Genomic DNA, 21601 nt, shown 5'->3' on the forward strand with positions numbered 1-21601 from the left:
ATTTAAATAAAAAGTCGAGCGCATAAAAAAGGCGCATAATTTGTTGTTATATGTAGAGCGGTTATACGTATGCTTATGTACGTACATATATTTCAATTTATTGGTAGACTAAAGCATGTTGGTTGTATGTGTGTGATGTGGTTGTATGTACGATGTGATTCCGATGGTTGCGAAGATCGGTTCGACGATAATTAGGGGCAGGCGGACCCCAGTGCCCGTGCCCTAATGCAAGTGAGCGCACTAACCTCTCTTTAGAGGCTGAGAGGGCTGAGCGAACAACCCGGGCTCGGGCGAGAGAACAGCTAAATGTGAAACGAAGAAGGATGATGGTTAGAAAGAAGAACGGAAGAACGACCGAAAGATCGGTAAAACAATGATGTGGTACAGTGGGCAATATAAATAGCGAACAATATTGGTGGATTTACGTTACGTTACTCTGCACCACTGGCCCTCTGGCTATTATCTAATAAATTTGTACACTAATATCGGGCTGGGAAATCCGACACTAGTTGTTATATTAAATTTTTAGGAAAATATTTTCATATTCATTTCAATATTTAAGTGAAAATGTACGTTCATTCCTACTATCGGGGCAAATAGAAGGGCAAGAATATTTTAAACTAAGTGTAACTATTCAAATCTCTGGTATTTTTTCTTTGGGTCGATGGTTTGTGTAGGAAATGATTTTTTCATTGCGTGTTACTTCTACTTTTTAGATTTCCGAAATAATAGGAAATAAATTTATCATATAACAAGTGTAGCATAGAAAAAAAATGTTAAGAAAGAATAGAAACCTTGAATGGACATTCAAACAATTTCTTTCTTTAAACGTACTTATTTTTCCCTTTTTCATTAGACTTCATCATCATTTATAATACGTTTCTTTATTAGGAATTTCCCCACCAGGACGTGTCAATTTCGTATTCATAAAAAGCTAAGACACATTCAACACAAAACAAAAAGTTTTACCGACCCTAAATTGATTTCCTTGGAGACAAATTACCAAAGCAGTTGAAACACGCACACCACAACATTTTATGGAAGCAAACATTTTTTTTGGTCAGACATTAAAAAATTTAAAAATACTTGTACATGGAGCCCCGATCCCCAATCAGCCTGCTCTGCTCCGGCCGCTATTAAAGCACCAGACAGGGTATTCATTAAAGCATCCGTTGGTGATAAGTAAATTGATTTTCTTTGAATATGTCTCACCGTCAGTTTCCCGTATCACCATATCACCAGCCGAAAATCCCTCTTATTGCTGTGGGTACGCACTCTCTGGTCTAATGGTTTCTTATTTCAGTTCACAAAATTACCCAAAACTTTCCTGTTTCCCTTCTCGCTTTTGCGATCCACACATGCGTATCTAATTCAAATTTTGTTGAAAATTAACAAAATATGGGAAATGGCAACTGGGAAGTATGAAAGAGGGAGACGCTGGTCAGGAGCTGTATAGCCTGGCAGGTAATATATACATATTAAGTGAACATCTACATATGTATATAAATGAGTGTACCTTGGTGGGTTGATGTGGCTAGAATGGATGTGGATGTGGCAGTAGGTGACTTGAGGTAGAGCGGTTTAACTGGTGGAAGACGATTTAATGCATACAAAATGATTTACACGCCGCTGGCCAAAGATAATATGAGAGATGGGTTGTGTTGGGGATGCGCTGAGGAAGCTCCAGGGTATTCTTAATCCTCCCCTCCCGCCCACTTTAATGCACGTATGTATGCAAAACATCCCACTCATCTCCCAGCACATCATTCGCTCCGCTCTTCTGTTATCTGGCCGGAGCTCAGTTTTTGTGCTTGGCTTGCAATTGCAGCCCTTCCAGCTATACCGCTCTACACACACACACACACACGCACACCCACACACGCTCTTAACACTCCACTGCACCACCTTGCACCCACTGCACCCACTTGCCAGCCCCTCCTTCTCTTAGTACCCGACAACCGCCTTTCTGTGCTTCACAAAATCAGGCAGCGCTGAAAAGTATGCTATGCTTTTTGCCCTCAATGCCTAGGCCTCCAACAACGCCCAAACCTCTATAGCTCTCTATCTCTGTCTTTTTTCCCTCAATATCCCTCTTGCTCTCTTTCTCTTATTGCCAGCTTGCATTTCCAAGCCAGGAGCCAGGAGCCAGGAGCCTGACAGCCCATCAAGCTGAAATCTCTGATGATACGAAATCAGCATAAACAACAACAACCGTAGATATCAGAGGGGGTGGTGGTGGTGGTTGTTGGGCGGGTTTTAGAGATGGGGGTAAGTAGAGAGTGTGTGGCACGGGTGTGGGTAAGGCGAGTGGGAAGCTCCCGCGTTTATGGCACAAAGCAACTACAAATAGGGTTAACAGCCAGTGTAATTTTCATATTACCAGGCTTTGGAAAAACTGCAGGCGATTTCATACGCCCCTCCATTTCCACCTCCGCCCTCACCTCGAGCTTCCAGACCGAACCACTCCTCCCACCATGGTTTATCTTTGAGGTACATATGTACATACATACATATGTATGTATGCCCTCTGCTCCGTAGAGTTCGTTGAACGCATTTCCAGTAGGAAAATTTTTTATTTTTTTTAGTGCTTGATCGGTGCGTATGAAAACTAGATTTTGTTTAAGACCATGGCTTATATGATACATGCGTCTGTATTTTAATAATTTCCACTGTAAGGGTATAAATTGGCTATGAATATTTTTCTACAATTCTAAAAGAAACAACACACCTTGTTGGCTGTTTACTGGCTTTCTGTGGCTTTAATTCGTATAATATATTCAGGGATCTATTGTTAGTTCCTTACAAGTGGGTAGCAATCCGTTCCCGCTTCCGAAGCCGTAAATGATCACACCACACAATATTTCACAGTGTATATTAATTTTCTTTTATCGATCTCTTAAAATAAAGATTTTTCTTACAGTCTTCAATAGTTGCCTAGCTGTAGGGAAACTCATCTCTAAATTCTTTTGCCTGTTTCCATGCCTTCCCAAGCCTCTTGATGTCATATGGAATGCTGTATATTCATCTCGACTATCCCCTCGAACTATGTAAAATGGGCAAGTCCTGAAGTGGACGTGGGATAGGGAACACATGAGGATGTGGCAGTGTAAAGGGGAGAGAGGGGATTCAACGGCAAAGCAAACAAACCAAGAAAGTAAAATTAAAGCAGAAGCAACAACTGGAAGCAGACTCTCAAAACATATCGGACCCGAGATGGCATTTGATAGACAAGCCAATCTACACGGGTCCCAAAGGAAGAGGATCCACCTTACGGTGACGGTTACGGCTGATTCGCACAATACGATAAAAACTGGGCAGTCCGAATAATTTACGAAGAAGTTTGGCCAAAAAAGGTTGGTCCAAAGGCGAAGAAGGAGAACGGTGGCTATCAAAGGAACGAATGGTATGTTCTTGAGGCCTCGCTGGATTCTCGACATACATATGTATGTAAATATGTCTGTATCCATTAATCAAACATACAAATTTTATATATAAATAAATTATATTAATTGAATTAATTTAATTTTTATTCGTATTATGCATTAAAGTGTACGAAACGCAATGGATAAATTGTTTAAAAAAGCCTTTTTTCGAAGAGAGGGATTTTATGGAAAATAGTTTTTATAATCCTAAAGAGGGGCTGATACAAAGAAATTCCTCAGGTTTATTTTGATCATTGTTTGGTTCGTTAACTGGAATAGCTATGCTGGTTCTATATTACTGTAATATGGTGCTAATGCTCTAATGTCTGTAAAAAGACCTTCAAACGAAAATGGGCCCCACAACATCACATCAGCTTCTGTATATACAAAGCGGTAGAAAGTAGTATGAATTCCCACCTGGAAACCACCGCAGGATCCAACGTCCTTTTAATTCCCTACAATACCATCATCAATGTTATACGTATATCTTCAGAATATGATAGCATTGTCGCTGGCTTCGCTCTTTTCTCTCTGTTGTATGCCATCTGTGGCTCGTTTTGTACATTTTTGATTGCTTGAGATGCCTTAGGTTTTTCCTGTGAATGTTATATACGTAGGTACCTTTACCGTTTTGCATATCACTCTTCTTTTTCTTTCGCACTCTGTTTCAACTACTCGCTCTACTCGCTCTTTCTCACTTTCTCTATCCCCGGTGGAGTGTGCCAAAAATATAAATATGTTCCACGGCTTTACGCCATTATTATACGCACTGCCACCATTTCGCTCCTTGGACCCACTGCAGGCTCCCTGGCCACCCGCCTCACCGAATGATTCCACCTCTTCCACTTTCTTTCTCGTTCTCTCTCCAGCCTGGGCAGTGAATTTTTCTCATGTTTGTTGTTTTCCCTTTATTTATTTTTTATATATATTTTTGGCTTTGTCGCGTCGTGTGTTTTCTATGTGTTTGTGTCATGCAGTTGACGTGCGCTTATTTTCTATTCCGCTCCATATGTCACGCCAGTTCTCAGAGCACAGAGCTACACGCACACAAGCAGACACAGACACAGACACAGAACCAGAAACACACCGATACATGTACGTACACAGATACATTAGGGGAGGCAGACAGAAATAAAGGCAGCAGGAAAAGCGGCTCTTTTGTTGTGCAGCGCTTCCATTTTTCGTTTTCATTCTTTTCTTCCCATTTTTTGGTTGCGATTTAATATACTCTACAGGCGGCAGGGCAGATTTCCAGATGTTGGGTAATACTATTTCATTGGGTACATCCGTATACTCGTATGTATTTTGCCATAGCTACTCATTCCTTCGATTTGAAAATTAACTTTGAAACTAAACCAAACAGCTTGGGATTAAATTTCTGCAAATTATATAAATATTAAAATATTACTGTTATAAAACCATTACGAAAGCACATAAATCGAACAGTTGGAGCTATTATTATTATCATTATATACAAAATTATCATACATATAAGTACTCTTCAGACATTGATTATCCCAAAAAACATATCCAAAGATATATACGATCCATATATTACGGATCCCATAGTACATAGATTCGAGTTCATGGTCGTTTTGGTCCAATTGATGGCTATAGGGTATTCAAGGTGCATATTAAACTCTTAGAGATATTTTCTACTCTTACTTCCTGTCCTTTTTGGTCTATGAATTTGCAGCGTTGTTGGTCCACGTGCATATGTATGTGCCTCGTGTCTATGTTGCATGCGAGTTTCAGCGCCTGTGTGTGTGAAATTTTGTTGTATAAATTGCGTTGGGAATAAGAATTGAGTTCTAAAGAGATTTAATGGCATATTCTATCATTCTCTATCTCTTCTGCCTCTCTATCTCCTTTGCACTCCCTGCATTTCCATTTCTTTCCGGCTGTGGAACATCCTACTTGACTTCTGCCTCCTTGCCCGGTCTCATGCTCCTTCATTGCAAATGGGTCTAAACAATATGTGCTTGTATAAAGCATTTTGGCTTTGTCAATTTTGCATTTTCATTCCTTGAGCTCGGGAGAGTGAAGAGCGGAGTGGAGCGGAGGCGTGCGAGGAGGGAATTGAGTTGCAGTTCTGGTCAAATCACTCGAGTCCCGCTTCCTGTGTGCCATTAGTGAAGTATGTGTGAGCGTCTGTCACTCTCTCCATGGAATGAAAGACCCAACAAGGAATATCTTCATTTTCGTTTGTCCCAGAAAATAATCAAATTGCTTAAAAAGTAGTTTCAAAAGGTGATTCAACCATTTAAATACTTTTTATGGGCCCATAGAACTTTGCCGTCGAATGGCTGCACCATCTTTATCAAATGCCCAAGCTCGTCACGAATGCAGCCCCGGCAGAGGGGCGCTGCTGCATGACGCTGTGCAAATACTTACATACCTATATATGTAACGACCGAACTGTTCGTGTACTTGCAGAAAACTAATTATCGAATTAAACGTAACTAAACTAGCTATACATATCAATTATAATATTAAAAGTACTATGCAACAAAACTTTATGCTCTACACATTCGAAATCAATTATTTTTGTTGGGCTAAGGGCTTAAACAATTTTTTAATTTTATTTCTGGATTGGTATTTGAAGAACTTTGAGAATCAATTGGGCATTTGAAAACTGAATATGAACTCGTATCCTGCATTACTAGAAATTAAATGCATTCATTAGCTATTCAGGATGGTATAATTCTTTAAAACTAGTTGCAGCATACTCAAGTTTTGAGATAAAAACAAGCCTACATTTCAAAAATAAACATTGAAGAAACCTGAACCATAGCGAAAATATTGTTCATACCACCATCGGTTTGGTTGCAGTTTTAAAAACCAGTGTCGTTTTTGTTGCATAGTGTAATTAAACTAAAGTCGGCTGTCCGCCAGTGGAAATTGCTGTCAATTCATTTTGCCGCAGTTTAAATGCCGAAATTAATTTTATACCAAACAAAATAAAATAAGGGTTGATTCGGGACCGGGGCGATACGTACCCTAGTATATCCTTTGCTCCTACGGCAGCTTTAGAATACCGTCTTACGATACTGCGGCCGATTGTTCAACAAATGCGAAATGTTGATCCGTTCTTAGCCGATTCTTCTTTTATTCTGCTAGCAGAAAACAGTGAATAAAACTCGATTCATAGAAAATGATTGACGGACATGTATGTATTGTTAATCTACATCAACGCGTCGTTTAATACTGTCCGATATACGGGTATATTCATCTGCTCAAAATCATAACCAGCCTGCGAGGGTATACAAATACGACATACCAAAATGGAAAGATCGAAGGATATCAACCATACCAATGGCCAGGAGGAGTGCTACGGGAAAGGTCAAGCTATCTGCCCATATGGGTATGTGCGCAAGTATGTATCTGTGTTGACTGAAAATTTATTGTTTTTGTCATTAGCGCTGCGCAAATTCGTGGGACGTTGGTGGAACGTTGGAGGATGCGCAGAGGGGGTGAGCGGGTGTTGGGCTCTAGGGGTCTTGGCCAGAATTGATGTCGATGAGTTTTCGTTAATGTCCGAATATTTATTAAATGGGATTGGTGAACGGAAATGCTCTGTATACTCGTAATGGTTGTGGGTCCAGAAGCGATCGTCGCTTGTTAATTGAAAAGGAAGATGCGGATGGGGTATAACACCGTCGAGAGTGTGTCTATATAAGTTTTGAAAGTCGTGCTGAGGTATTTTATCCATTCCCGTGAGAGAGCCGGACAGTTTCAGATGAAATGCTCCACGGTTTGGATGGCCCCGGATTCACCACACTTTCTGCAGCTGCTGCTCTCAACGATGAAATAAATAAACTGGTGCATATTTTCGTAGGTAAAATGCTGAATTTGTATTTAGCTTGGCTCGTTAAAGGACGTTTAATATGCAATCTTATATTTATCTTAGTTCTACACAAATCTAAAAACAATTTTTCTTCTTACCTTCTTATACCTTCTTGAACACGGTTTAAATGTACATACTCGTATGCTGAATTCTTAACTTTTCTAAGCCGTTGCACATTTTATTTGTTTAGTTACTCAACGGTTTAAGATGGTAGTAGGGCTGCCGTCAATCAATGCGTTTATATTTATTCTTCTGACATTATATTTAGATGTTTCCTTTGTTAGAGCATCTCCCAGTTTCGTTATGCGAAGGAGCGAGCAGTAAAAAAACGTTACATTGATTCAGTCATGAGCCCATAGTCGTATATGTTATGTACATATTCCATTCTAGTACAATATTTCAACTTCGTAGGAAACTTGCTCCCAAATATTCGATTGTTTTCCTTGGCTTGAAATTTGTCTTGCCTATTTCTGTTTTGGCAAGTTAATCAGTAGATGAATGAAGATCCTCTTGGGCTACTGACATGATGCCCGAAATTATTAAAAGCGTCTGCAGCCTGATGGGATCATGCTATAGTGCCCTGGTAAACCTGCTTTCAAAATTGTTCGGTTATTTCCGTATTTGGTGAGTTCGGAAGTAGATAAGGAAAATACTTTCAAATGACATACGGCATCCTCCACAGGTTTATGTACCACTGGACTGCCTCCTCGCCCAGGAGGAGTCTGCGTCGCTACCTCTACAAGATCGATCTCTATGTGTGGCAGAGTATCTATGGAATGCCGGATACCGGTCACGTGGTCTTATTTAATGGTTGGCACAATGGCCGCGCGGTCGTGTGCGATGACTGCCGGTTGAAACGTGTGGGTGAATTGATTGACCAGGCAAAAATATGCCTGGACGTGGTGCTGCTGTCCACCGCCAATGTCCAGTACCTTGACCGCATGTTGGGTGCACATAATCGGGGTGTCAATGTGCGCGTTCTCGCCAGCGAGGAAATGCTCGCGGCTAATGGGCCAGCGATGCAGCTAATCTGCGCCTTGGGTGTGCCGGTGCGCGGCTTCCCGATCGGTGTAAAATTCGGCTACAATTTTGCTATAATAGACAGTGAAAAGCGAGCCCTGGGGTTAGAGGCCAAGCAGGATACGATCCACACCTGTCTTTGGCGTCTAAGGGGCAACATGAAAGGGTGTCTCAACTGGATCCTAGCTGCCGTGAAGCGGAAACGCGATTATAGGCATGATAATTACCACTACCAAATTTTCTTTGATGAATGGGACATCTTATATCCCATCACCCCGCCTTACTTCGCAGAACAAAATTTTTTCTAAGTTACACGTTAATTCAATTATATCTTATTTTAATGATTATTCGTTGCCTTAAATAAACGTAAATAAAAGTTTTGTTGTTTTTTTAGATAATCAGCTCAAAAGTTCCCATTTGTGTAATTATGTACATGTCTGTGCATAAGCCACAAAAACTTGGCGAAAATCTTGTACATAGATAGTTTCCATAGTCCCGAAGCTAGAATTCTATGGTAGATATCAGCACTCAGCTTTCTGATAGGAAAAAACAACATGCTTGATCGATCAAGCAAAGACGAGCCGCTCTGGGCGAGCTTTTTAAGCTTTAAGCTTTTCAGCAATGTGTGCACATGCACCGGTGAAGAGTTTTTGCTTTTTTCGGAGCTTTTGAATGCGTTTGCAGTTTCGCTTTCAATTGGTGTACGAGCAGACGATTGTGATTCACACAATATTTTATGATCAGTAAATCAGCTATACAAATCGACCAGACATTTCATGCATATCATACAAGTGAATGGTACGAGTATGTAAACTTTGGCCCCGAAACTATAATAGCTCTCCTTTCTGGCTGCTGTCAAATTCCGATTCAGTCTCTCTTTCTGTCTTCGTCTGTTTCTGTTTCTTGGTTTTGTTATTCTTAGGCAATAGCAAAGCCGACCATGAAACGTGTGTGTTAGAGAGAGACAGAGCGAGATCGAATGAAAGTGTTTTCTTTATTCTGGCTATAAAAATGATACGATCTAGTTCAGATTCTGCAGTCTAGAAGAGATTGTCATTCCCTACGATTCTGCGCTTATGGTTTTCTCGTATCTTCAAAATTGTGGATTGTGGGGACGGAAGGGGGCCTGGCGAAATAGTTTTGAAATACACTTGTAACAGTGACATATCACAGAAGTCTCCATACAAAATGTCGCTGCTCTAGCTCTTATACTCTCAGAGCAGTAGGCGCTCATAGGGACGGACAGACGGACGAAAGGACAGACGGACAGACGGACAGACAGACATGGCTCAATTGACTCGGCGCAAGTCTATTAGGATGGCTCTGAAACTTGACCAGATACTTTCCTTTCGCCTTGGCGATTTCATCCTTAATAAATTCGACATTTATGTCCTTATGAAGATTTGCACTCCGTATGTACTATGATGCCCAGTGCTAGTTCTCATTATCTTTGATTCAGCCAGGCTTTCCCCCTAGTTCGGAGCCATACATATGTCAAAATTGGTTTGAAAACTGTACCGTACAAAAGTACTTTGTACTCCAGTTTTAGTGGCGAGGACAATGTGGAATTCTAGCTTTAAGTTTCAGTAGATTTCTCTTTGCTTCCATGTGTTTACACCAAGTGAGCCGTCTATGCAAATGTACACCAAGGTACGCTACTTCGGTTGGAATGCTGATGTTGTTGAGAGACACCGGTGGGCAAGATTGTCTGTTTGCACTTTTGCTCATTCACATGCATGCCCCAGTCTGCTAGCCATTTTTCCAAGGCCCGAGATGAGATTATAAGTGATCCGTTGAACTTGTTGGGCACTTGGAGCGATCGATACATGAGCGTTCCAGCACGAGCTAATTTTATTATTATTTATTTATTAAATTAAATTAACAAATTATCAGTTAATAATGGTACTTAGTGACTAAAGGCGGAAAAAGATAAGTTAAAAGTTAGCTAAATTTAAATGATTATAAATATTGCATGCAATTAGTTTAAGAGACAGTTCAGGGGATAGGGTTGACAGAGGGAGTTATAATTATGGCATAAAACCCTAAAAGGTTCATGATCAGCATAATTAGACCTACATATGGGTAGACGGATAGGCCTAAAAGTACGGGTAGGTCTAGATGGAACGGCCAAGTCAATCTGACCCAAGAGAGTTTGGGAGTCAACAGTCCCAAGAAGGAGCTTGTGCACGAATGTTCGTGTTCGTAATAATACGCCATTGCATATTCTGCGATGGTGCAACGACGGCAGGGCAATAAGATTTAGCCTAGACCGGTAGGGTGGCAAGATTCTACCCGAGTCCCAGTTAAAGTTCCGAAGGGCAAAAATTAAAAATTGCTTTTGCACGGATTCATTAACAGCCTGCTGCTCTTTATACTGCGGGCTCCACACACAAGAACAATACTCCAATATAGGACGTACTAACGAGATGTACAGTTGTTTCGTAACGTACGGGTCGTCAAACTCCTTGGACCAACGCTTGATGAACGCTAAAACACCCTTAGCTTTATTTACAGTTGCAGCTATATGGGTGTTGAAACACATCTTATGATCAAAAAGGACTCCGAGGTCATTTGAACTCGAAATTCGCTCAAGGACATGATTTCCTAGAACATTTGAGATAAAATGAGGAGCGCGACGGTAAAATGTCATAAGTTTGCATTTGGAAAGGTTCAGAAAAAGAAGATTAGTTGAACACCACAATAGTAGTTCACTTAGATCAAGTTGAAGGCGTGTGTGCAAATACCAATCAGAGTAAGAAAGACAGATTTTGACATCATCAGCATACATTAGTGTAGTAGAGTATGTTATAACTTGAGGAAGGTCGTTCACAAATAAAATAAACAGAAGCGGGCCCAGATGACTTCCCTGTGGCACAACTGAAGTAACATTAACAGTATTTGACAACACGTTAGAAAACAAAACACGTTGAGTACGGTTAGAGAGATAGGACAAAATCCAATCTAGAAGATTCGTTGGGAACCCTAATAAAGAGAGCTTTTGAATAAGCAGAGCATGGTTCACAGAATCGAATGCCTTGCTGAAGTCCGTAAAAACTACATCCGTCTGCAAACCAATTTGAAAACCACGGTGGATTAGGTTAGAAAACTCAAGAAGGTTAGTCGATGTTGAACGATGTCTGAAAAAACCGTGTTGCGACGGAGATATCAAGCTGCAACAAAGATGTTGCAGTTGCCGGGTGACCAGGAACTCAAGAAGCTTCGGGATGGCGGAAAGCTTTGCGATACCACGATAGTTTTCAATGTTTGATCTTGAACCTTTTTTGTGAAGCGGAATGATGTAGGACTCATTCCAAATTACTGGGAGACAAGACTGTTCCAAGGAGAGGTTGAAGAGAAAGGTCAAGGGTTTTCAAAGGGACTGGGCACAGTGTTTTAAGATGCAACTTGGTACCTTATCTGGACCCGCAGAAAACGATATGTCCATAGATGACAAACCTTCCAGAACAACGCTTTCCTCGAAAAAGGGCAGAAAAATGCTGTTAGCTTGAGAATAGAATTTTTTAGGATCACTACGAAAGTTACTACTACATTGTGAAAGGTAATGATTATAACACTGACTATTGACGGCAAGGAACAGAGAGCGAGCGAAGGAGTATAGAGCTAAGGCCAACGTGGAGCCCGACTTCTGGTACTTTTTATAGAGCCGGGATTTGTTATTTTTTAAGTATGACAAATACTTGGAGAACCAGGGAGGCTTGGACGATACAGGTACAGTGATATCTGGAACAAACGTATTAAGGGCGGAGTAAATAGAACTATAAAACGAGTTAACAGTTGCATCTATGTTCGGTAATGAATAAAGAAACGACCAATCAACACGCGAGAGATGTAGATCTAAATCGATAAAGTTTGTGTGACAAGGAGCCATGGAACTGTCAGCACCTCCAGATTGTGTACACTCCAGTGATATCAACAAAGTTGGATGGTAAGGATCTTCAGGGAGAGATATTGGGCTTGCTCTAGATACCGTAGCAAGAGAACCATCGTTAACAAAAACGAGGTCAAGAAGTCTGTCCCTAATGTTTTTAACGGCATTAATTTGGACAAGGGAAATATCCGTTAGCCCATTGATAAAGTCATTATGGCAATTGGGAAACAACAGGTTAGCGTCATTACAAGGCAGCCAAGAAAGAAATGGGAGGTTAAAGTCCCCCATGACAATAATTCGATCATTGCACCCTAATGCAGAAACAACATTATTAATTGCTGAGAGGTGGTGTAAGTAAAGCTCAGCATCAGACCTGGGAGGAATGTAAGAGCAGGTTACATAGAAAAATGCGGAGCCAAAACGAACTTTGACTGCAACAAATTCAATTCCATGAATGTTATTGAATGGGAATAACTCAGATGAACGCTGATTTTTTTGATAGTGATTCCAGTGGAGTATTTGGGCTAAAAATGTTTAATGACTTATAATTTGAATTTAAATGATTATTTTTTTAATTGTTATTTTTTAAAGGTAATGTATCGTTTTTTCATAAAACATTAGTATGCTACATTTATGCTTATATGTAGTTTTGAAGAACTTTTCCATTCTGAAAAGATAATAAATACAGCTGCCAATCTGTCATCAAAGCTCAAGCTTAACGTCTTTATTAAGCTTTCAAATGTTAATTTTTTTAAATTTTGGGGCAGTTTTGATCAATATTTTTACTTGAAAACCTCAGAGAAATCGTAAAAATGATCAAGAACAAGCGTTTTGAAACCTACCATTAAAAACAGTCTTTTCCTAAGAAGAAATTTATGTTTTTTATTGTAAAGCTTGAAATACTGCAAAATCAGCTTTGAATTTAATTAAAATTAAATTATAGCTTAACGCCTTCTTTTGAACAGTCTGGCAACTCTTTTCGATTTATTTTGAATCGGAACAGAGTTGCTCTCAATTATTATCGACGCCTGGAAACGTCATCCACGTATTTCTCTCTGGTAAAATTTGCAAGTTTCAACATCCGAGCTCGAAAAAAAGTAAGTCCTTTGGAGAAATTGTAATTGTTTTTGTCGACTCATCATCTCTCCACAAGGTTAACCAACTGGAATCATAATGGAGCCTCACACGGGCGCAACTTGTGACGGCTGCGACCTTTGGGGCAACGGAATAACTGGCTGCCGCTTCAAGTGCTTGCAGTGCGCCGACTTTGATTTGTGTCAGAGCTGCTATGACGCCAAGGTGGTGAATGGGCCGCACAAGTCGGAGCATCCAATGCAGTGCCTGCTGGACGAGGATGCTAAGAAGCTGTACTTTGCCGGGGAGCCAATTCCCTATCTGAACGCCGATAGCTTCACTTGCCCCATTTGCGGCTCCATGGGCCATTCGTACTTCGAACTTGTGAAGCATGTGGTTGCCCAGCACAACGACGACCGCAGCGACGCCATCTGTCCACTGTGCGTGGCCGTGCCCATGGCCCCACCCGGCCGCTTGCTCAACATTTCGCAGCACTTTCGCCGTCAGCATCGCGAACCGTCGAGCATTCGCGCTGCCGTTGCCAGTGCAGAGGAGGAGTCGGGAATATCCGACATTGCCGATCGCCTCTCCCGTCACTCTTTAGGAGAGGGTGCGCGCTTCAGACTGTCACAACGTCGTCTGCACGTCCGTATCGCTCGCATGAGGCCATCCAATCCCTTGCCCCCCGATACTAGCAGCGAGGAGGCGGACTAAGCTGCCTAAGCAAATCTGTTCCGCTGAAGATGTGGAGGATTGCACATATACCTACAGAGATCAACGCACACCACCTACACACATACTATGCATATGTATACGGATCCACTGTCTCCACGCACACATTAATACAGATACACGAACACTACATATGCATACAAATGAACGCCGAAACTGTGCTCAAAAGCTGGAAAAAAAAAAAAAAAAAAAAAAAAAAAAAAAAAACACATACACATACACAAACACATACCAGGAGATACACTGCCCCAAAAGAACTCACAAAATTCTTGTTTCAGACATTCCTTAAAAAATTGTATCACATGACAATTATTACACTGTGCCACAGATGCTTTGTACTTCACATGAGAGCTTGCGTTAGTAGTAGTAAAAAAGTCCTAAAGAATTATAAAAAACGTTCTTTTGAGATATTTATTTTTATTTTAAGCCAATGTATCGGAGCACTGCGACACCTAACCCAACAAATTTTGAAATATACTTAAAACGGTGAGATATCACAGGAGTCTGTAAACAGAATTTGTTTGCTCTAGCTCTTATAGTCTCTGAGATCTAGGCGCTCATCGGGACAGATGGACAGACAGACATGGCTTTATCGACTTTTCTATTAACGTTGATCATAATTTTTTTTATTTATGGGGTCGGAAACGCTTCCTTTTGGAATCATCCTAACTCATTGAGATGCGTTGTTTATGGACAGTTCTACATACATACACACATATATACATACAGACATACGTACGAATATATGTGGATGCAGACACATACGCGTACGATGCCCACACAGGGGGCATTCGACTGGACACGAGAACACACACACAGATGCCTGGAATCGTATGAATTGAAAATATACTCGATTAATATTATGCTAATTTAATTGGTAGGCAGTTGAAATAATTAAAAACAGGCTCTGGAATTATAATGCTTGGGCAGCCCATCTATTAGATATATGTACAATATGTACATATATACTTATCTACATCCGATATCCGATCGATCGGTTGGCGAATTATGTGTATATCATAGATTTAGTCAATTAGATGGGATGAGATTATCCTCATCCATTCTTGTTTGATATTTAGCTGCAAACATTTCAAATTAACTTCTGGTAGTATTTCAATACACTTAAAGAGCAGTGCACTCTGGAATACAAAGAAAGCATTTCGAATCATCTCTCTTACAGACTAAATACAAGTAGAACGAAGGGGAACGTTGTGAGTTGCTGCTGCGACCGCAACTCTACATTTATACCCGATACATAGTCAGTATGGCTACATTGAGTGACAAAGAGTTCGTGCGGGAGAGACGTGTTTGAACATGTCGTCCGGTGCTGCGTTGGCACTGCAAATTGATTTGTTCCGTTTGGCTATAAAAATGATCCGATTCAGATCGAATCAATCCAGATTCGGCAATCTGGTAGTTATGGTCATTCTCTATGATTGGGGGTTTTTAATTTTCCCGTATCTTCAAAATTGTGGATGCCACAGATTTTCCTTTTTTGTGGGGCCGTAAAGAGGTGGGGCGAAATTTTGAAAAACACTTGTGCAGGTTCAATATCACAGGAGTGTAGATACCAAATTTGGTTGCCCTAGCTCTTATAGTCTCTGAGATCTAGACACTCCCTTTTGGCAATCGGCAAAGCCGCCATGAAACTTGCTTGTAAGAGAGAGAGAGAGCGAGTACGAATGAAACTGTTTTCTTCATCCTGGCCATAATAATGATACGAATAAAATAATAATGAATAAAACTCGATTCATAGAAAACGATTGACGGACATGTATGTATTGTATATGTACATCAAAGCGTCGTTAAATACTGTCCGATATACGAGTATGTTTTATACCAAAATGCAAAGATCGAAGGATATCAACCATACCAATGGCCAGGAGGAGTGCTACGGGAAAGGTCAAGCTATCTGCCCATATGGGTATGTGCGCAAGTATGTATCTGTGTTGACTGAAAATTTATTGTTTTTGTCATTAGCGCTGCGCAAATTCGTGGGACGTTGGTGGAACGTTGGAGGATGCGCAGAGGGGGTGAGCGGGTGTTGGGCTCTAGGGGTCTTGGCCAGAATTGATGTCGATGAGTTTTCGTTAATGTCCGAATATTTATTAAATGGGATTGGTGAACGGAAATGCTCTGTATACTCGTAATGGTCGTGGGTCCAGAAGCGATCGCCGCTTGTTAATTGAAAAGGAAGATGCGGATGGGGTATAACACCGTCGAGAGTGTGTCTATATAAGTTTTGAAAGTCGTGCTGAGGTATTTTATCCATTCCCGTGAGAGAGCCGGACAGTTTCAGATGAAATGCTCCACGGTTTGGATGGCCCCGGATTCACCACACTTTCTGCAGCTGCTGCTCTCAACGATGAAATAAATAAACTGGTGCATATTTTCGTAGGTAAAATGCTGAATTTGTATTTAGCTTGGCTCGTTAAAGGACGTTTAATATGCAATCTTATATTTATCTTAGTTCTACACAAATCTAAAAACAATTTTTCTTCTTACCTTCTTATACCTTCTTGAACACGGTTTAAATGTACATACTCGTATGCTGAATTCTTAACTTTTCTAAGCCGTTGCACATTTTATTTGTTTAGTTACTCAACGGTTTAAGATGGTAGTAGGGCTGACGTCAATCAATGCGTTTATATTTATTTTTCTGACTTTATATTTAGATGTTTCCTTTGTTAGAGCATCTCCCAGTTTCGTTATGCGAAGGAGCGAGCAGTAAAAAACGTTACATTGATTCAGTCATGAGCCTATAGTCGTATATGTTATGTACATATTCCATTCTAGTACAATATTTCAACTTCGTAGGAGACTTGCTCCCAAATATTCGATTGTTTTCCTTGGCTTGAAATTTGTCTTGCCTATTTCTGTTTTGGCAAGTTAATCAGTAGATGAATGAAGATCCTCTTGGGCTACTGACATGATGCCCGAAATTATTATAAGCGTCTGCAGCCTGATGGGATCATGCTATAGTGCCCTGGTAAACCTGCTTTCAAAATTGTTCGCCTTTTTCCGTATTTGGTGAGTTCGGAAGTAGATAAGGAAAATACTTTCAAATGACATACGGCATCCTCCACAGGTTTATGTACCACTGGACTGCCTCCTCGCCCAGGAGGAGTCTGCGTCGCTACCTCTACAAGATCGATCTCTATGTGTGGCAGAAAATCTACGGAAAGCCGGATACCGGTCACGTGGTCTTATTTAATGGTTGGCACAATGACCGCACGGTCGTGTGCGATGACTGCCGGTTGAAACGTGTGGGTGAATTGATTGACCAGGCAAAAATATGCCTGGACGTGGTGCTGCTGTCCACCGCCAATGTCCAGTACCTTGACCGCATGTTGGGTGCACATAATCGGGGTGTCAATGTGCGGGTTCTCGCCAGCGAGGAAATGCTCGCGGCTAATGGGCCAGCGATGCAGCTAATCTGCGCCTTGGGTGTGCCGGTGCGCGGCTTCCCGATCGGTGTTAAATTCGGCTACAATTTTGCTATAATAGACAGTGAAAGGCGAGCCCTGGGGTTAGAGGCCAAGCAGGATACGATCCACACCTGTCTTTGGCGTCTAAGGGGCAACATGAAAGGGTGTCTCAACTGGATCCTAGCTGCCGTGAAGCGGAAACGCGATTATAGGCATGATAATTACCACTACCAAATTTTCTTTGATGAATGGGACATCTTATATCCCATCACCCCGCCTTACTTCGCAGAACAAAATTTTTTCTAAGTTACACGTTAATTCAATTATATCTTATTTTAATGATTATTCGTTGCCTTAAATAAACGTAAATAAAAGTTTTGTTGTTTTTTTAGATAATCAGCTCAAAAGTTCCCATTTGTGTAATTATGTACATGTCTGTGCATAAGCCACAAAAACTTGGCGAAAATCTTGTACATAGATAGTTTCCATAGTCCCGAAGCTAGAATTCTATGGTAGATATCAGCACTCAGCTTTCTGATAGGAAAAAACAACATGCTTGATCGATCAAGCAAAGACGAGCCGCTCTGGGCGAGCTTTTTAAGCTTTAAGCTTTTCAGCAATGTGTGCACATGCACCGGTGAAGAGTTTTTGCTTTTTTCGGAGCTTTTGAATGCGTTTGCAGTTTCGCTTTCAATTGGTGTACGAGCAGACGATTGTGATTCACACAATATTTTATGATCAGTAAATCAGCTATACAAATCGACCAGACATTTCATGCATATCATACAAGTGAATGGTACGAGTATGTAAACTTTGGCCCCGAAACTATAATAGCTCTCCTTTCTGGCTGCTGTCAAATTCCGATTCAGTCTCTCTTTCTGTCTTCGTCTGTTTCTGTTTCTTGGTTTTGTTATTCTTAGGCAATAGCAAAGCCGACCATGAAACGTGTGTGTTAGAGAGAGACAGAGCGAGATCGAATGAAACTGTTTTCTTTATTCTGGCTATAAAAATGATACGATCTAGTTCAGATTCTGCAGTCTAGAAGAGATTGTCATTCCCTACGATTCTGCGTTTATGGTTTTCTCGTATCTTCAAAATTGTGGATTGTGGGGACGGAAGGGGGCCTGGCGAAATAGTTTTGAAATACACTTGTAACAGTGACATATCACAGAAGTCTCCATACAAAATGTCGCTGCTCTAGCTCTTATACTCTCAGAGCAGTAGGCGCTCATAGGGACGGACAGACGGACGAAAGGACAGACGGACAGACGGACAGACAGACAGACAGACATGGCTCAATTGACTCGGCGCAAGTCTATTAGGATGGCTCTGAAACTTGACCAGATACTTTCCTTTCGCCTTGGCGATTTCATCCTTAATAAATTCGACATTTAAGTCCCTTTGAAGATTTGCACTCCGTATGTACTATGATGCCCAGTGCTAGTTCTCATTATCTTTGATTCAGCCAGGCTTTCCCCCTAGTTCGGAGCCATACATATGTCAAAATTGGTTTGAAAACTGTACCGTACAAAAGTACTTTGTACTCCAGTTTTAGTGGCGAGGACAATGTGGAATTCTAGCTTTAAGTTTCAGTAGATTTCTCTTTGCTTCCATGTGTTTACACCAAGTGAGCCGTCTATGCAAATGTACACCAAGGTACGCTACTTCGGTTGGAATGCTGATGTTGTTGAGAGACACCGGTGGGCAAGTTTGTCTGTTTGCACTTTTGCTCATTCACATGCATGCCCCAGTCTGCTAGCCATTTTTCCAAGGCCCGAGATGAGATTATAAGTGATCCGTTGAACTTGTTGGGCACTTGGAGCGATCGATACATGAGCGTTCCAGCACGAGCTAATTTTATTGAACGCTGAGTTTTTTGATAGTGATTCCAGTGGAGTATTTGGGCTAAAAATGTTTAATGACTTATAATTTGAATTTAAATGATTATTTTTTTTATTGTTATTTCTTAAAGGTAATGTATCGTTTTTTCATAAAACATTAGTATGCTACATTTATGCACATATGTAGTTTTGAAGAACTTTTCCATTCTGAAAAGATAATAAATACAGCTGCCAATCTGTCATCAAAGCTCAAGCTTAACGTCTTTATTAAGCTTTCAAATGTAAATTTTTTTAAATTTTGGGGCAGTTTTGATCAATATTTTTACTTGAAAACCTCAGGGAAAGTACAAAATATTAGATTTGTATTGTTTTATATATAAGCGTTAGTTCACGAACTCGTATCAAAAAAAATAAAAAATTAATCAGAGAAATCGTAAAAATGATCAAGAACAAGCGTTTTGAAACCTACCATTAAAAACAGTCTTTTCCTAAGAAGAAATTTATGTTTTTTATTGTAAAGCTTGAAATACTGCAAAATCAGCTTTGAATTTAATTACAATTAAATTATAGCTTAACGCCTTCTTTTGAACAGTCTGGCAACTCTTTTCGATTTATTTTGAATCGGAACAGAGTTGCTCTCAATTATTATCGACGCCTGGAAACGTCATCCACGTATTTCTCTCTGGTAAAATTTGCAAGTTTCAACATCCGAGCTCGAAAAAAAGTAAGTCCTTTGGAGAAATTGTAATTGTTTTTGTCGACTCATCATCTCTCCACAAGGTTAACCAACTGGAATCATAATGGAGCCTCACACGGGCGCAACTTGTGACGGCTGCGACCTTTGGGGCAACGGAATAACTGGCTGCCGCTTCAAGTGCTTGCAGTGCGCCGACTTTGATTTGTGTCAGAGCTGCTATGACGCCAAGGTGGTGAATGGGCCGCACAAGTCGGAGCATCCAATGCAGTGCCTGCTGGACGAGGATGCTAAGAAGCTGTACTTTGCCGGGGAGCCAATTCCCTATCTGAACGCCGATAGCTTCACTTGCCCCATTTGCGGCTCCATGGGCCATTCGTACTTCGAACTTGTGAAGCATGTGGTTGCCCAGCACAACGACGACCGCAGCGACGCCATCTGTCCACTGTGCGTGGCCGTGCCCATGGCCCCACCCGGCCGCTTGCTCAACATTTCGCAGCACTTTCGCCGTCAGCATCGCGAACCGTCGAGCATTCGCGCTGCCGTTGCCAGTGCAGAGGACGAGTCGGGAATATCCGACATTGCCGATCGCCTCTCCCGTCACTCTTTAGGAGAGGGTGCGCGCTTCAGACTGTCACAACGTCGTCTGCACGTCCGTATCGCTCGCATGGGGCCATCCAATCCCTTGCCCCCCGATACTAGCAGCGAGGAGGCGGACTAAGCTGCCTAAGCAAATCTGTTCCGCTGAAGATGTGGAGGATTGCACATATACCTACAGAGATCAACGCACACCACCTACACACATACTATGCATATGTATACGGATCCACTGTCTCCACGCACACATTAATACAGATACACGAACACTACATATGCATACAAATGAACGCCGCAACTGTGCTGAAAAGCTGGAAAAAAAAAAAAAACAAAAAAAAAAAAACACATACACATACACAAACACATACCAGGAGATACACTGCCCCAAAAGAACTCACAAAATTCTTGTTTCAGACATTCCTTAAAAAATTGTATCACATGACAATTATTACACTGTGCCACAGATGCTTTGTACTTCACATGAGAGCTTGCGTTAGTAGTAGTAAAAAAGTCCTAAAGAATTATAAAAAACGTTCTTTTGAGATATTTATTTTTATTTTAAGCCAATGTATCGGAGCACTGCGACACCTAACCCAACAAATTTTGAAATATACTTAAAACGGTGAGATATCACAGGAGTCTGTAAACAGAATTTGTTTGCTCTAGCTCTTATAGTCTCTGAGATCTAGGCGCTCATCGGGACAGATGGACAGACAGACATGGCTTTATCGACTTTTCTATTAACGTTGATCATAATTTTTTTTATTTATGGGGTCGGAAACGCTTCCTTTTGGAATCATCCTAACTCATTGAGATGCGTTGTTTATGGACAGTTCTACATACATACACACATATATACATACAGACATACGTACGAATATATGTGGATGCAGACACATACGCGTACGATGCCCACACAGGGGGCATTCGACTGGACACGAGAACACACACACAGATGCCTGGAATCGTATGAATTGCAAATATACTCGATTAATATTATGCTAATTTAATTGGTAGGCAGTTGAAATAATTAAAAACAGGCTCTGGAATTATAATG

At 41.0% G+C, this 21601-nt stretch overlaps 4 protein-coding genes across 4 annotated transcripts; all 4 read left to right on the forward strand.

Moving 5' to 3' along the window:
* The first annotated feature begins 7641 nt into the window (after positions 1-7641).
* LOC117189224 lies at positions 7642-8628 on the forward strand. The gene is made up of 2 exons (XM_033394328.1): positions 7642-7893; positions 7952-8628. The coding sequence occupies exons 1-2, from the start codon at positions 7793-7795 to the stop codon at positions 8595-8597; spliced, it is 747 nt and encodes a 248-aa protein (XP_033250219.1). The 5' UTR covers positions 7642-7792; the 3' UTR covers positions 8598-8628.
* Positions 8629-13165: 4537 nt separating this feature from the next.
* On the forward strand, positions 13166-14379 carry LOC117186022 (E3 ubiquitin-protein ligase KCMF1-like). Its single transcript, XM_033386052.1, has 2 exons — positions 13166-13275; positions 13332-14379. The coding sequence occupies exon 2, from the start codon at positions 13352-13354 to the stop codon at positions 13964-13966; it is 615 nt and encodes a 204-aa protein (XP_033241943.1). The 5' UTR covers positions 13166-13275; positions 13332-13351; the 3' UTR covers positions 13967-14379.
* A 2379-nt stretch (positions 14380-16758) lies between these two features.
* Positions 16759-17754, forward strand: LOC117190259. Its single transcript, XM_033395319.1, has 2 exons — positions 16759-17014; positions 17073-17754. Exons 1-2 carry the CDS (start codon positions 16914-16916, stop codon positions 17716-17718), a joined length of 747 nt encoding a protein of 248 aa, XP_033251210.1. The 5' UTR covers positions 16759-16913; the 3' UTR covers positions 17719-17754.
* Positions 17755-19866: 2112 nt separating this feature from the next.
* On the forward strand, positions 19867-20914 carry LOC117186023 (E3 ubiquitin-protein ligase KCMF1-like). Its single transcript, XM_033386053.1, has 2 exons — positions 19867-19977; positions 20034-20914. Exon 2 carries the CDS (start codon positions 20054-20056, stop codon positions 20666-20668), a length of 615 nt encoding a protein of 204 aa, XP_033241944.1. The 5' UTR covers positions 19867-19977; positions 20034-20053; the 3' UTR covers positions 20669-20914.
* The last annotated feature ends 687 nt before the right edge of the window (positions 20915-21601 follow it).

Source organism: Drosophila miranda, chromosome XL (genome assembly GCF_003369915.1).
Source record: "Drosophila miranda strain MSH22 chromosome XL, D.miranda_PacBio2.1, whole genome shotgun sequence".
NCBI classification, from domain to species: Eukaryota; Metazoa; Arthropoda; class Insecta; order Diptera; family Drosophilidae; genus Drosophila; species Drosophila miranda.